The sequence below is a fragment of the Hemicordylus capensis genome, chromosome 5 (assembly GCF_027244095.1).
Source record: "Hemicordylus capensis ecotype Gifberg chromosome 5, rHemCap1.1.pri, whole genome shotgun sequence".
In the NCBI taxonomy this organism is placed as follows: domain Eukaryota; kingdom Metazoa; phylum Chordata; class Lepidosauria; order Squamata; family Cordylidae; genus Hemicordylus; species Hemicordylus capensis.
This window is the reverse complement of record NC_069661.1, coordinates 103683861-103699061: the sequence shown is the minus strand read 5'-3', so window position 1 is coordinate 103699061 and position 15201 is coordinate 103683861. Positions and strand designations below refer to the sequence as shown.

Below are 15201 nucleotides of genomic sequence, written 5' to 3'. Positions count from 1 at the left end.
GTAAATAGGTGGGGAGTTATAATGGGCTGAAAAATTTCTAGCCCTCGTTGAAGTAGAGATGCACTGTGACCCAATGATATTGTACCAAGCTAGGGCTCCTAGATAGTACAAGGAGTTATGTTCATGCTTCTCTTCACAGTGGCCATTGGGAAGCTCTGGACATGGACACCAGTGAGCCTGTTCAGCTCATTCCCTCTGACAAACTGAGAAGATAAAACTAAGAAGGAACACAGCAAGCGTATACCAATGAGCATAAAAAATTTATTTGTATAATCACAGTGAGGTAGTAAGCAGATTAATATATGCCATAAGGTTTTGTACCAGAATGTTTGCTTCTGTAACACAGCAAAGTATCAACATGGTGGTGAGAAACCACTGGATTCCATGGTGATCATAAAAGAAATGGCTTTGCTTCACTCAGGCCGAGGGTTTCCACCTAAACTCATGGAAATGTCTGTGGTGTGTGGTTCCTGCCAACAGCAGCTATAGGTCTGCACTTATGCAAAAAGCCCTATAATAAGCCTCCTAACAAATAGTGCAATCCTCCTCATGCTAACTGAGAAGGAAGTCCTACTGTGTTCAACAGGGCTTAATCCCAGGAAAGTGTACATAGAATTGCAGCCAACAGTTTGTTTTTTTGTTGTTGTTGTTGTTTTTAAAGTATGGGAAATCGTTTTCAGGCAGTTATGATAAAAAGGCAGTTTTGAAGGGCAGTGCTCAAAGATGACCAAGAGGGGGAAAAGAAGGATCATGGCCACTTGTTATGCTTTAAGTCCCTAACCTTGAGAATGCAGGGAAGGAAATATTGGGGGGAAAGTGATTGTTCCATGGCCTGCAGCAAGTTTCAGAGAACTTAGGGAGGTGGGCAGGAGAGAATTACACAGCCATTCATGTTGCACTGACTGGAATGCCTAGGCCTGGAAGTGGAGAAGGAACTTGCCCTATTTTTACCAATATCCACACCTCTCACTTTAAGAAGCGCTGATATAGTGAAATGAAAGAAACATCAATAAAACTGCAGGGAAACCAAGGCGGGGGGTGGGAATAAAAGGGGGTGGGGTGTCAAGTGTTTCAGAGCCAATCCAAAAGTGTGGAAACATGACTTACGCAAGTCTAATTTGCCAGTACCACTGTTATCCACCGACAGTATTAGTTTAAAGCTGTACGGAGGAATAGGCCTTCCCAAGACGTTACCCAGCCTTTTAAGGCTTCTCTCACTGAATTTCACCCAGATCAACTCCAGTATATATGTTGGTGGAATCGCTCCTATCACTTAGAACGGGAAGTGGGATACTTCCTTATCCTCTAACATAGCCTTCCAAATAAGCCTGCAACATTGCTAGCCTATATTTTGGCACGGGTAGCCACATTAGTCTGCTTCAGCAGAAACCAGTCTTTTACAACCTTAATGACTAACAGATAAAGCTCCTGCATTATCCTGGCAGCTGTGGGTGACACTTCAGGTCCATCATTTGGATGAAGCAGACTCTTGTCTACAAACACTTATACTGAAACAGATCAGTGAATCCATATTTTGTCATTTGTGGCAAATCATCAACCTCAGGGAAGAACCGAATCTACTCAATAACATGTAACAAAAGCTTCTGATGACTGGTTGCCTTGAAATGAGTCTTACTCGCCTCAGGTGACCAGATGAGATGCTATTCACAAGCCTGTAATGGAAGTTAAAACAATCACACACATCCCCAAAGTAATACTGAGAAGCGTTAGCTACATATGGACTACATATGCAACCCATCTTCCCCTTTTAACGTGGCTCTTGAGTCTGCAAAAATATACTGCATGTGGTATTGGTGGTCACCACTGTTTTCAACAGGACCTGCACATTTACAGTGCAAGGAAGGTACTATTCCTAATGAGAGCTTGCTGCTGAAAGTTAGTCAGGAACAGCTGTACAATCAAGCAGGCTGAAGTGGCCGGCCCCAAATGGCACTTCTGTGGGTAACAGTAAAGGGGCTACAAATTGTTATCTTTTTATCCCCAGGGGATAGGCATCAACATGTCTAGGGCAGACTCTGAAGTAGGTGAGGCCCCACATCAGTGTTTGCAGAACACTGTCAATGTTCCCATTAACTCCTGGGGGTCACACATCATGCTAAGAAGTGGTCCTTAAGTAAGCTCCCCACACTTACTAAAGTCAAATTAAAAGTTTCCACAAGAGCAATGCTACAAGATATAGTACAGATTGTAGTATCAAAGGCAGGGAGCGGGGGAGAGAATCATTTGTTCCTTCTGGATTTGAAAACATTTCCTTGAAAATTTAAAGTGCAGTTTATAACCCTTCTAAGGTAGGGCTGCAGTTTGAAGCCAGCGGGATCTTTAAAAAAAAAAATATTAAAAAGTCATTACTAAAATTGTTTACGACTCTACATTTTTCCTTCTGTGACAGAAGTTCCAATATTATAAAAATAGAGATTACAAAACAGATTCTGGATTGAAATGTCCCAGGTACACGGCTACTATTCATGTAAAATTGTCTTCATTATGAGAAAATACTTAGAACAATCTCACCAGAGTTGAGTACTTTTTAGTCCTGATTGATTTCAAAGGGAGATATTTAAGTGTATTCTAAACATCTCCGCTGAAATCCAAGGAAATTAGAAGTGCTTAACTTTGGCTAGATTGCATCCATCCCCCGCCACCCACTTTTTCTTCTTCTAAATCATGCTGGTTTACAGCTCATATGTGAAGATTCATTATAACTCTTCAGTACTCATTAAAGTCTATACTCTCGGCTTCTTGAGTGGGGGATCCTGCAGGCTAAACTTTGGTATGTCACATGAAGAAGCAAATGGAATCCTTTTTGCTGATATCTTCTTCCCAATTGTCTCAATCTGAAAAGGGGAGAAGTCATTAGACAAGTTAAGTCTGACAAAATATGCAATTAAATTTTTAAAAATAAATAAATATGGGGAACATTCAAACATACAGTTCCCCCCATCTACTTCCTGAAGTGGTACAGTCCAAGAAGTGCTGTCTCATTTGACAGTTCTGAACATGTGGCTTGCCATTTTAATATGGCAATCAGCATGTATAGTTTTGCCAACTACAGACTGGTCTGTAGTTCACACACCTAGGTCTATTCAGAAGTTACTTCCTCTCAACACACATACCTACATGCAGTAAGATCAAGAGTGATCCTTGGGTTTATATGCTTATTCCATGCTCTTCTCACTTGGCATGAAAGGCAACACTCAAACTGGGAGATCCCTGTTATTTGAACAAAGGGTCTTCCATGTTCAGATATGTGAACTAGGAGATCCCACAGTTATTAGCTTCTCTGCGTGGTAAGGGTGGCAAGGAATGGGAGGGGCAGGAAGTAAGTGTGCATGTCAGAGGCCTCTTCCTAATCTCACCATACATAATATCCTAACAGGCCTCTGGCTCTTTCCTTTAGAGTCAATTTAATCTGGATGAAAAAATCCTTCCTAACTTGGAGTACGGCAATCCGTCATATCTGGGGGTGAGTTAAAATCTATCCACTTAATCGTTCTCTGTTGTTCCTCAACAGGAATTCCCAGGGCAGCTTGCCAGAGAGGAGAGGAGAGGAGAGGAGAGGAGAGCTGGTCTTGTGGTAGCAAGCATGACTTGTCCCCTTAGCTAAGCAGAGTCCACCCTGGTTACAAGTGAATGGGAGACTAGAACTGTGAGCACTGTAAGATATTCTCCTCAGGGGATGGAGCCGCTCTGGGAAGAGCAGAAGGTTCCAAGTTCCCTCCCTGGCATCTCCAAGATAGGGCTGAGAGAGATTCTGTCTGCAACCTTGGAGAAGCCGCTGCCAGTCTGTGAAGACAATACTGAGCTAGATAGACCAATGGTCTGACTCAGTATATGGCAGCTTCCTATGTTCAAACTGCTTTTTACATTCAGGGGAGTTCAAAACTGAAATTTGGTGGCTCAAGTGAACAGATCACAGGGTGACAGTAAATAGCAGGCTACCTGCAGGGCTGGCTCAAGGATTCTGGAAGCCCCACATGAGTGCTGCTTCAGAACCTCCTGCTGAAGATCCTAGGGTAGTGCCACAGTTCAGAGCATGTTCCCATTGGACTGTGCTGCCCCAGAAGGCTGCTCAGTCTGCCTGTATATTTGGGTTGTCCTGGCTCTGTCCTACAAACCAATACTTGCCCATATTACTGGACACAGGAGGCATGTTTTAACATTGTTACAGCTAATCAAACAACACTTTGTTATAAGTCTTTTAAAAAATCAAGATACTGAAAAGCTGATATATAATGTTTGATGAGTGGGGACTAGAAAAGCCCCTACTCTGTTTCCCTTAGAAACCATACAGGATCTTATGGTTCACCAGACCAAAAAATAAATAAATACCTGGAAACCAATGACTTGCAGCTCATTATGAAGATCATCCAGGACTCTCCTGCCATCGAAGATGAAAGCTGGCTTCAACATCTTTTTGTGAATCCGCTCGTAATCCAGCTCCTGCAAATGAACCCAGAGACTCTTTCAGTGACAAGGTTTCTTCCCCTTGATTTCTTGCATGCTACTATGCTGCATTTGCATTACCTTAAACATGTCCCACTCTGTGCAGATAACAAGGGCATGGGCTCCATCGCATGCTTCATAGGGATCTTTGCTAATGGTGACCAATCGAGACACTGTAGTGAGGAAACAGATCACAGAAAAAAGCTGTAAAAGCTCAATGCTGTAAGTGACACTGAGCCAAAGTCAAATACTGTTAAGTCCTATTGGTTTCACTGCGAGAGATATAAGCGCTTGCCTAACTGTCCTTTTGAAAGCAAACAGGACTTTGGCTGCAGCATGTCTTTTGTGGTCCTCTTCCCAATATGACATTTCACAAACAGCTACCATCAAGGTCATGTGTTGGGTGCATTAAAAAAAACTGCACCCAAAAAACCCCAAAGCACCGCATTCTGTGACCTGTAGAAATGATGCCTCTTCTTTTGTCAAATAATGTCATCTTCTTTTGCAGAATAAAGAGGAGTCACACTCCTAACGATCGCAAGTCTTAAAACATTAAGCACTTCCTGCTTTACATCTTCATAAGAGTTCAGTCTACTCCAGTAGTGGCTAGATGGACACTAATGTTCCAAGGAGTCTCAGGTTTAATCCCATTTCAGATTTTTCCACAGCATGCAATTTTATATGTTAACATCTATGCCACATTTTCCTTTTCCTGTACTCAGTTGTTGTTTTGTGCTATCAATAAATGTGCTGCCAACATGTTTCCCCAATAAGAAGGGATCTAATGGAAGCTCAATGCCATTCACACCAGCAACCTTATTCAGCTGCCCCTTTTGGTTTCTAAAATTGCAGCAGGCATTCAAGGATAACTTTACAGGCTTGTAACTTCCTTATTAAAATAAAAAAACCCCACAGATTCTCAAAGAGCTGAATTCTATACCCCCATATCATCTTCTGAAGGTTTGGGGTTGGGTGTTTTTTGTGTGTGTGGTGGTGTTTTGTTTCTTTTTTGCACTCCCCTTGTACATGAAACATTACTTGCAAATTAAAATGAAGCCAATTAACATGCTAAGATCATAATCAAGAGCCCTGTTCTACTCCGGCAGACACATTTTAAGCAGTAAGGAGCAACAATTTCTCAGTGGTCACTTTGAGCCCCCCAGAGAACAGTTTGTTATGGTGCGGTAAACAAATAAAGTTGCTGTTATTAGATGATGATGATGATGATGATGATGATGATTTTGCTGCTGCTCTAAAATTGTAAGATTTCATTTAACATGATTTTATTGTTGGTTTGCTTACACTCTCAGAATAGCAGGTAAAAAGTAAACTTTGTAAAAAGCAAACTCCACTCACCTTGATCATCCTCTGATACACCTGGGTGAGAAAGATCCAGAATGATCTGTTCCCTAAGCACTTTGGGGTCATAGATGTGTAGTTTTGCACCTTCGTCCATTAAATACTTGCTGATGTAGATGCTGGACGATTCTCTAAGTATAAATTCAACAGTCTTTTATTCACTAGTCTTGATGAAACAGTTACATTCAGTAACTAAAAACCACAATGAGACATACAGCATGCAGATAAGCAGGAGCAGACTGGACTATAAGACGGGAGCTGTTAACAAGTATCATAATCTAGCAACTGCAGCCTTCTAATTTCAGAAAAGATTTTTTTCAGTGAAAGTTTTCTCTGTGACCACGAGGGCTAGAAACATCATTTTGAAAGCTATGAGACCGGACCCTCCCCTGGTTCGGTTCGATATAAAACCAACCACCCCGGCCTGTTCAGGGGGTTCTAAGTTTAGAAAGTTTTTGTTTAGTCTCCCTTCTGGGGGGCACTGCCACAGCTGGGGGGGAGTTATGGAAGTACACCACCCCCACCCCACCCCGCCAGCCTCCATTTATGCCCAAATTGCCTGGTTTGGGAGATCTTCGCCCTGTTCCAGGCCTGCCCTCCATTGTGGTGGCCATTTTGGAGGCTGTCACACATGCCAAATGATCCAGTCATGCAGAAGCCCATTGGACATGTGTAGCAGCCTCCAAAACGGCCACTGCAATGGAGGACAGGCCCAGAACAGGCTGAAGACTATCTGAACCGGGTGATTTGGGCATAAACTGAGGCCGGTGGGGGGAGGGGTGCCTCTAGAGGGCCCCCTCCATGGCCATGGCAGCACCCTCCCCAGGGGTGAGTAAATTTTAAAAAATAAAATAAAATAATGTGTCACACACACACACCCAAATTGAACAAGTGGTTGGGGATTGCCAAAACCAAACATTCCCAGTCCAGTTCAAGTCTGGTCTGGACTCGAACTGAGGCGGGCAACCTGGTTTTGTGCACACCTCTAGAAGAGAAGCAGGCTCCCTGGTTATCACAATCTTACAATGCAATAATAAACTAGCAAAAAGTATAGAATGAAATGAAATACAAATGCATTAGTCTTTCTTCCCTGCTGCTCCTGGCCACACTCATGACATTTTCTAATCCCTGTATACTGTCATGTTTTTGAAAAACAGATCTCGTTTTATTAATATCTCAGTGGTAAATATATTTCTACAAGCATAAAGTGTAAACCTGGGAATTACTGCTGAGTCACAGAACTGGCATGCTCTGTTAACCTCAAGGCCATAAAGAGAGGGTCACCGAGGGAAAGGTGACTAGAACAGGAGATACCAGTTGGCAAAAACCTCCTCTTCCCTGCTTAGTGTAAGAGCTTTACTTGAATGTATGAGACAACAAGAAATCAAGCCTCAGAAAGAGGAGGAAGGATATCTGTGCTCTATTGTGCACAGTATGAATAGCTAATCCGTACACAGTTTGCAACCTCACAACACTGATCTATAGCAACAGGGACAAGATGTTGGACTTGGGCAAGGCAGACCTGGGTTCAAACGCACACTCAGCCATGACATTCACTCTGGACCAGCCTCCCTCTACCCCAAACAGTCAGCCTAGCCTACCTTGCAAGATTATTGTGAAAATGTTAAAAATGGGGGAAATCCCAGGATGCCACCCTAAGCTACCAGGAGGAAGGGCAGGACAGCCAAATGTTAACAATTATCTCACAGCAGCAGACACATGGAGGATAGCAACCCTATACCATCAGCTCTTTGATGAATCCTTGAGGCTTTACAGCTGCTATGGGTTGCTCACAGAATCATTAAGTTTTTATAGGACACCATGCCTTGTCATGCAGATCACAGTCAAAGTGTCTTTTTGGAACTTTAACCCCTGGTTCTCTCTCATTTATTCACTCACTCACTATAATGTTCTACTGCCTTAATATGAGCCTAAACGAAACCTTACTTTTAACTTGTGCCAGGTGATCATGTCACCAATTCTCATGGAGGAAATCTGGGTCAGGCTGTACAATGAACTCAATGTGCCTCATAACTAAGACACACAGCTAAGTTTCCACTGCAATGGCCTGATACATCATTAGACTGATTTTTAATCCATGGAGGTTCATAGTACTAAAGGTCCATTTGGCTGTATTACAGACTAATCAAATGAACATCTGGCAGCAGAGTTGTCTGTAATGTGCACTGAACTCACTACAAGGATGGAGGCAACCACCGATAGGCACCTAAGAGCTCAGAATCAACCAAGCTTGGATGAATAATGAAGGCCCATTGATTTAACAGGTTAAAAGGAATTTATCTATCAAACTTTCCCCCCTAATACTTTGTTATACAATTATGGGGCTTGAGATACAAATCAATACCAGGAATGTTAACCTTTTGAAATTCTGATCACTGGAAACTGGTGTCTGGTGCAGAATTTGCATTTCTGAGAATCTCAGCCTTCTCTCAATTCTCTCTCGTAATACGCACATTTCCAGTCCTTATAGTTCTATAGGTAATATTCTGAATACATGGAGGCAGCATCCACAGACAGAGGTTGGATCCCAAAGACCAATCCAATAGTATTTTCTACTTTTTTTATTTTGAAGAGCAGACCCCAACCCATCATAAGCTATCTTTGAAAGTCCAGTTTCAAAAGCAGTTTGCTATGTGGCATCAGGGTTGGTAGTACAGAAAGAACAGCGAGAACAAGAAACACAAGTCTGAAGTCTCCTGGGGCACATAGAACTGCTGTGAAGCTCTCTGGGTTCTGGTCAGGGGAAAAACTACTCTTGTTTACAGAGCAGAACTTCTGCACCTTGTGTAGCACTCCCTTGCTCTCACTCTTAGGACTTTTCCACACATCCCTGTGGACTTGGTCGAAAGAGTCTGGCATTGTCCAGGGATATGGGCACGTCCTTGTCAAGAGACAGAGACAGTCAGGACAAGGGAGAACAGTGGTGGATAGGGTCATGGGAATTTAGCAGCAGTCTACAATGATTCATCTTTGGCGGGGGGGGGGGGTGTGGAAGCTGAGCTTCAGAAAAGCTAATATTTCAAGGTGCCAAACTGTGCTCCAGATACACAGCTCCCTTTGTAAGTTAAATTCCTCTGTGTGATGACTCTGATCCCTCCTTTTCAGAAGTTCTGCATACACATTACAGTATAAAAGGGCCTGCATGGGATGCAGAGTTGTCCCACTATTACTTCTACTCCGTAAGTTACCATATTGCTTGTGGTGGGGGAAACCTTAAATTCTATACATCTTCCAATGTCCAATAGAGCAGGATAGTTAAAAAGAAGTTATAAACTACTTGTCACTCAATGTAGGCACAGAGTTTGGATTTGCTTTGTGCAAGGCGGATTTGATATGGCACGCAGCGTGGGCAGCCCAGGGGATAAGTGCCGAGGCATTGCTTATGACTTTTTGTATTACCTTGTGTCTCCTGTGTCTTTTTTGAATGCAAATCCTAAAATAGCAATCTTCTTGTCAGTGACTGTGTTAAATAAGCTGTCAATGATCCGGGAAGCGAATCTTCTTCTCTGATAGTCATTCATGTCGATCACCTGCCATTTATAGAGGAGACAGTGATGGGATTTAGAAAGTGCACCTGTTTGGTGGTAATGCAGCATTGACAGTAACTGTCATGATTTTGCTGAGGAGTTTATACAAACTCAGATGTGGAGCTCTGGATAATGGATTCCGTTCAATAAAGCATATGCAAATTCGTTGCTTTTGTGTCTTACAAATGGAGTTAGATTTTCTGCAGAGCCAGATATCTATTCTTGTCAGGGTGCCCTTGACCAGGAACTGAATAATAGCATCAGGGCAGTTATGCATCAGTAAGGGGCAAGACAAGTGTATGAATGAAGGCACAGAACAGGAGGCCATGATGGAGATGTAGCTAGAAATGCCAGAGAGAGAACCTCCTACGGGATGTTTTGAAATGTAATCTCTACAACAGCAAGGGTAAAAACATGCTTTTTCATGTATTTGCCTGGTTTAAAAACCTAGTCAGTTTCAAAACTGTACAGGAGGGAGGACCTCAGGTCTGCAGGCCTGGATCTGAAGGTCTCCCTCCTCTTCAGGCAGCTCCAGTGCAAAATCCCCAGCCTCTGCTAAGAAGTCAGGAGACAACTCAGGTTCCCTTGGCTTCTAGATCCTGTAGGTGGACTCTGGCTCACGGCCAGAGAGCAATTTCCTAGCTATCAGGAAAAACCCAGGTGTAGGTATACTCAGAATTATGTCAGAATGATGCTATTTTTTACTTGAGAAGGAAGTGGGGTGGGGTGCAGACCCTCCACAAGATCTGATCCCTTCTTATAACAGGTTAATAAATAAATGTTTGACCAGAACCTCAGAATTCCCAATTCCACTCAAGGACTATGTGCATAAGAGCAGAAGACAAACAACACTAAATACAACAGTGAAGAGGCCTGGATTTGCTTGCCAATTCTGTTGCTCTTTTGCCAGGAAATCCTGGTAAGAGATACTAGATTTCTCTTTGTGAATACTATGTCTCATCTGCTTAATAAAATCTGTAAAAAAATTGAGAGGAGGCAAAGAGCTCAATTTGATAAGCACCTTGAGCCTAAGAACTCAAGGCTTTTCTGATATAATGATTTTCCTCCATAGAAGACTATAATCTGCACAAGTGTAGCCATGAAAAATAAGAATGCCAACTGGATTTCTCAAGGAAAGCCAGCAAACAGAAAGCCAGAATTCTGCCCATCCCCATTTAGGGCTTATTAAAAAATAATAATAATAACATGGATGTGGAATTCTGTCAATGTTCTTTTCCTCACATTTTGCAAGCCTGAGCCAGATCCAAATGTGGGAACAGACTCACTCAGATGAAGACCTCACTCCCCACAGGAGATCTCATCTGTTCCAGATGCCTTGGCAGTTGAGGCCATTAGGGGAATGGACAGGTCAGTAAACTCCCTGGCCATGATTGTGGGAAAACACACCTACATCAGGCCTGCCATCAACTAGCTCTCTCCAATGAATGCCAGGAATGACGACGACAACAAACGTATGCAACACAATTATAGGCATATAATACACAAGTGGGCAATCTGTGCTTCAGAAAGAGTCAGAACCAGATTATTGTTGGGGCATTGGGCCACAGAATCAAGCCAGAATTCAGACTCCTTCCCTGGCCTGGCTACATGTCTTCAGCTGCACCTAAGCTGGTGCACCTTCTGCTGTATACTGGATTTGTTTTGCCTTTCTCCAGACCAATCCCGAACTTTGTATCTCTGCTCCTGACTTGCTACCTTGGAAGACTATTGCTGGGTTGTCAAGTCCTTGGTTTCTCCTACTGGGTGAGCCTGGCACTTCAGCCCAGCTCCTCCCAGACTCCGCTCCAGCGGCTGCTGCTTGCTTCCTCTGGGTACTCTCCCTTTGCTTCCAGCTTGGCACTGTATCGGACAAGACACTCTGCTTCTCCACATATATTTAGATCAGATTTTACTCAGAAGTGTTCTGTTGTTTTCAGTGTGGTTTATTTCCAAGTAATGTGTTTAGGGGTGGGGAAACCCAAAGCTATGAAATCAACTGGAATGTTGCTATATCTTAAAGAAAGGTGGGTGTTTTTCAGTTCTGTTGCAACTCAAAGCTTATCAATCATTTGGAAGGAAGAGGTGGGAGGTTAACAAATGCACAAGTGATGTGAAAGTAGATACTGGCTGACATCCAGACTCATATTGTGTGTGCCAATTGACGTTTGGTACATGCCATGGGAGAGAGGCAACTTTTGCCGACCCTCCCTTCCATCCACAGCTCTCTATGCCTCCCAAACATATGCCTCTGAGGGCTGAACAAAACATTATTTGCCACATAGAATGCTAGTCTAGATGCCAGCCATTATTTTCAATTCTATCAAAATGCTTGCTAACAAAGAGTGGGAGAACAAATGTATTCATGAAGTTCCATCAGGGGAGAATTTCCACAACCTGCATTCTTACCTGTTGCCAGTAACGAGCTACTTCTGGCAAATTCAGAGCCTCACAAAGGTAAACCAAATTCAGAACATCTTTTTGAAAACAGCTCCCACCAAACCCTGGGAATAAAGGAAACAGTTACTCATACTCAGTCTACATCAGAACTATTTCTCTTTTATGCACCCTGATCTTATGCATGTCCTGATGAGTTCAAAAGGGCTTACTCTTAGGTAAGTGTGATCAGGTACTGTAGTCTTAGAGGTGCCTGATGAGCCTTATCTATGTCTAGTAATTATTAACCAAATGGTTTATTTGTTTCAGGATTAAGGATCAATCTTTAAAATATATATATTAACCAGTTTCAAAGGCCTTCCAAAAGAAAAAAGAATCCGCATTCTGAAAATGTTTTATATTCCTCTGAAATAGAAGACAAACATGTAGCTTCAAGTTTGAAGTCTAAAGCATAATTACTTGGTTGACTCCATCTTAAAACTACACTCTCATTGACAACAAAATTGTTAATATTTTTTCCTTTGACTGCAGTCATGAGTTATATTGCTTTGACTATTCTTTAATCAAGAAGTAACTGGGTTTGGTTTTGTTTTTTGCATGCAAGCAAGCAAGCAGGATTAAGAAACAAACAATTACAGATAAAAAAAACCAAACAATCATTTGTACCACCAAAAATAAGGGCACATTCTATACTGGAAGGGAAAGGCGGGGATCTTATTCTGTTTCACTTCCTGAAAAACCTCTTACTAACAAGGAACAGTGGCAAAGGGTTGTACCTCTGCTTCTAGATCTAGAGCAAATGGATGCTCTACAGAGAGCTGTCACAAACATCTCCCCAACCCATGGGAATGCCTCCCTGCAACATCCTGGCCCCCAAAAGCTCCTGTGAAAGTTCCTGAGTCATTTCTAGCCAGATGTGCCCTACAAGTTCAAAGGAGAAAGGCTTTAGTGACAGGATCCATAGGTTGCTTCATTCTAGCCTGCAGAGATTTCAACCAGTGCCAGCTCAGTAAAAAGCCTTGATATGTAATGCCAAAGCCCTGCTTCCTCCCACCAAGAGGGCAGGAAACAGGGCAGCCTCATCTGGGTCCTAGCTTCTCCCAAATTACTAGATTTTGTGAGACAATCTAACTTTTTGGTGGGTAGCCAGTTAATAGCTGTCTAGAATCCCTTCCACAGCACAACCATATTATAGAGGTGAATTGAAAGGGCTCTAGCACTGTTAAATCAGTGGTGCTTCTGCATCTGCACCGGGCTCCTTTGCCAAGAGCTGGAAAGCATGAAAAAGGTTTGGAAAATGGTAGCATATGTTTGGAAAATATTGGGGGAATAGTGACAACATGTCTGGGGGAAAACTGGAGGTGAAGACCAATGTTAGAACTTCACAGAGCTTGTTTATCAAAGTACGTAGTCTAAACATGGCATTGCCCAAAGACAGCTCTCAGACACAACAAAGAAAGAAAACATTTGCACTTTACCAACACTGGCTTTCAAAAACTTATTTCCAATTCTTTGGTCCATTCCAATTGCTCTTGCAACTTCTTCAACATCAGCACCAGTTGCCTCACAAAGAGCACTTATGGAGTTGATGCTGCTAATTCTCTGGGCAAGGAAAGCATTAGCTGTCTGGAAATTAAAACAACAGAAGAAAACCAAATGTTACGCTCTGTTGAAATGTTTGACAGACAATAGAGAATCAGTACAATATCGGCATCTAGACTGAAGCAGGAAAATAAAGTTACATACTGGATTGCTGAGAAGACAATTTCCATACATTACTAACTTCCACAGTAATATACTTTCAGATTCTTATTTGTACATATGTTTTGAATTCTGGTCTTTGACCATAAATAAACTTGACTGACTACTTTCAGCATGATACTAAGATGTTCACTAGCATGCAGAAAAAAAAAGCATAATGACTATCAGAGTCATATTCTTGCATACCACACTTTCCTAACACTGGAGGCAGGTTATGCCTTCTGCAATGTGTGCTGTATGTGAACACTGAACTTAGCACTTGGCACAGAGTCAGCATGCTGAGAATCTCATTAAAAGTATAAATAAAAAGCAAGTTTCTAGCTCTTAAGCTTGATCCTGTCTGTCCAGCGTCTGGCCCAAGCTCAGATACTAAAGGCGGTACAGTGGTTGGGGTCAGGATCCAAAGCACTGCATAGCCCTCAAAGTGATGATTAGCAGAATAAAGTACATAAAGTTAGCAAGTATATTTCAGTGCCCCTAATTTAGATTATATATACTGGCAGCAGAGTTTTATGTTGTACGATACATCTCTGGACATACAAGTGCTAATGCTGATGTTTGGAACATGTGTTTGTGCTCCTGTCATTTGCATAAATATGGCAGTTCTCAAACTACAGCTGCTAAAGATATATTACAGTTATTTTGGATATTCCTAATCTAGAAATATTTGCCTCCAACAAGTTAAAAAGTGAATTTTGAAATCATTAGGATTGAGGCAGGGGGGAAGGGAATGATGATTTGAGAGTTCTTAATTACCATTATGGTTGCCAAGTATATTTCTGAAACCATGAGGTACTGAAACTTTTTCAGTCACAATGAATGCTTGGATTCAGGGGCGTAACTACCATTAGGCAAGGGGAAACCATTGTCTTGGGGCCCCACTGCCTCGAGAGGCCCCCCAGAGGCATGTCACATGACTCCCCGCCCACCCGTGTTGCACCCCCTATGAATTATGTTGAGTCTCTTGGAGATCGGCAGGAGCAGAAAGTAAAAAAAACCTAGATTCAGTGTGAACTAGATATTCACTGTATTCATAATGGGGATGTGAGTGTGAGTGCTCTATATACTGTGAAGTGTGTTTGTGTGTGTATATCAGCAGGGGGGCCATTTTAAAATCTCGTCTCTGGGCCCACTCCAACCTTGCTACGCCCCTGCTCGGATTCCTAACATTATAACAAAAGTCACATCAGCATACTACAACAGCCACTTGTAGTCCACAAGCCATTTAACAAAAAATATCTATGGGCCGGTTCTTATGATCAGTGTCAAGTAGATGAAAAGTGAGGATCCCATTGGCATGCACACTCCCACAAGCATGTTGTATGAACTCTAAAATAGACAGCGATGCCACATTTACCCAAGACCAGTAATCTAAGATTTGAACTTGGCTTACTGATCTTGGGTAAAATGTCAGGTTGCTGCAAATTCTTTTGGGTTCCCACAATGTGTTTCGTGGCAGTGTGTGCACCACTGGAATCTCCAGTTTTCATTTACCAGACTTTGGTTTGATCATGAGAACCAGCCCTATCTATATAAACCTATCTGCTATTACATTTAATTTAGTCTTGTTTTTCCTAATATGTACAAATCTGAAGTGTTTGTAGCAGACTACTTCTGATGTAGAGAAGTTGCAATTTAAAGAATATAGTAGTGGAATTGTATCCCCTGAGACTCA

General features: G+C 42.3%; 1 protein-coding gene across 1 annotated transcript in view; it reads right to left on the bottom strand.

Moving 5' to 3' along the window:
• Positions 1-241: 241 nt before the first annotated feature.
• Positions 242-15201, bottom strand: part of UGDH (UDP-glucose 6-dehydrogenase) — a 30535-nt gene continuing 15575 nt past the window's right edge. Inside the window, exons 6-12 of the mRNA XM_053258062.1 lie at positions 13244-13391; positions 11778-11872; positions 9244-9374; positions 5821-5954; positions 4546-4637; positions 4351-4461; positions 242-2855 (exon numbers count right to left, since the gene is read on the bottom strand). Coding sequence (XP_053114037.1) covers positions 2745-2855; positions 4351-4461; positions 4546-4637; positions 5821-5954; positions 9244-9374; positions 11778-11872; positions 13244-13391 — 822 coding nt within the window. The 3' untranslated portion in view covers positions 242-2744. The remainder of the gene's footprint in view (positions 2856-4350; positions 4462-4545; positions 4638-5820; positions 5955-9243; positions 9375-11777; positions 11873-13243; positions 13392-15201) is intronic.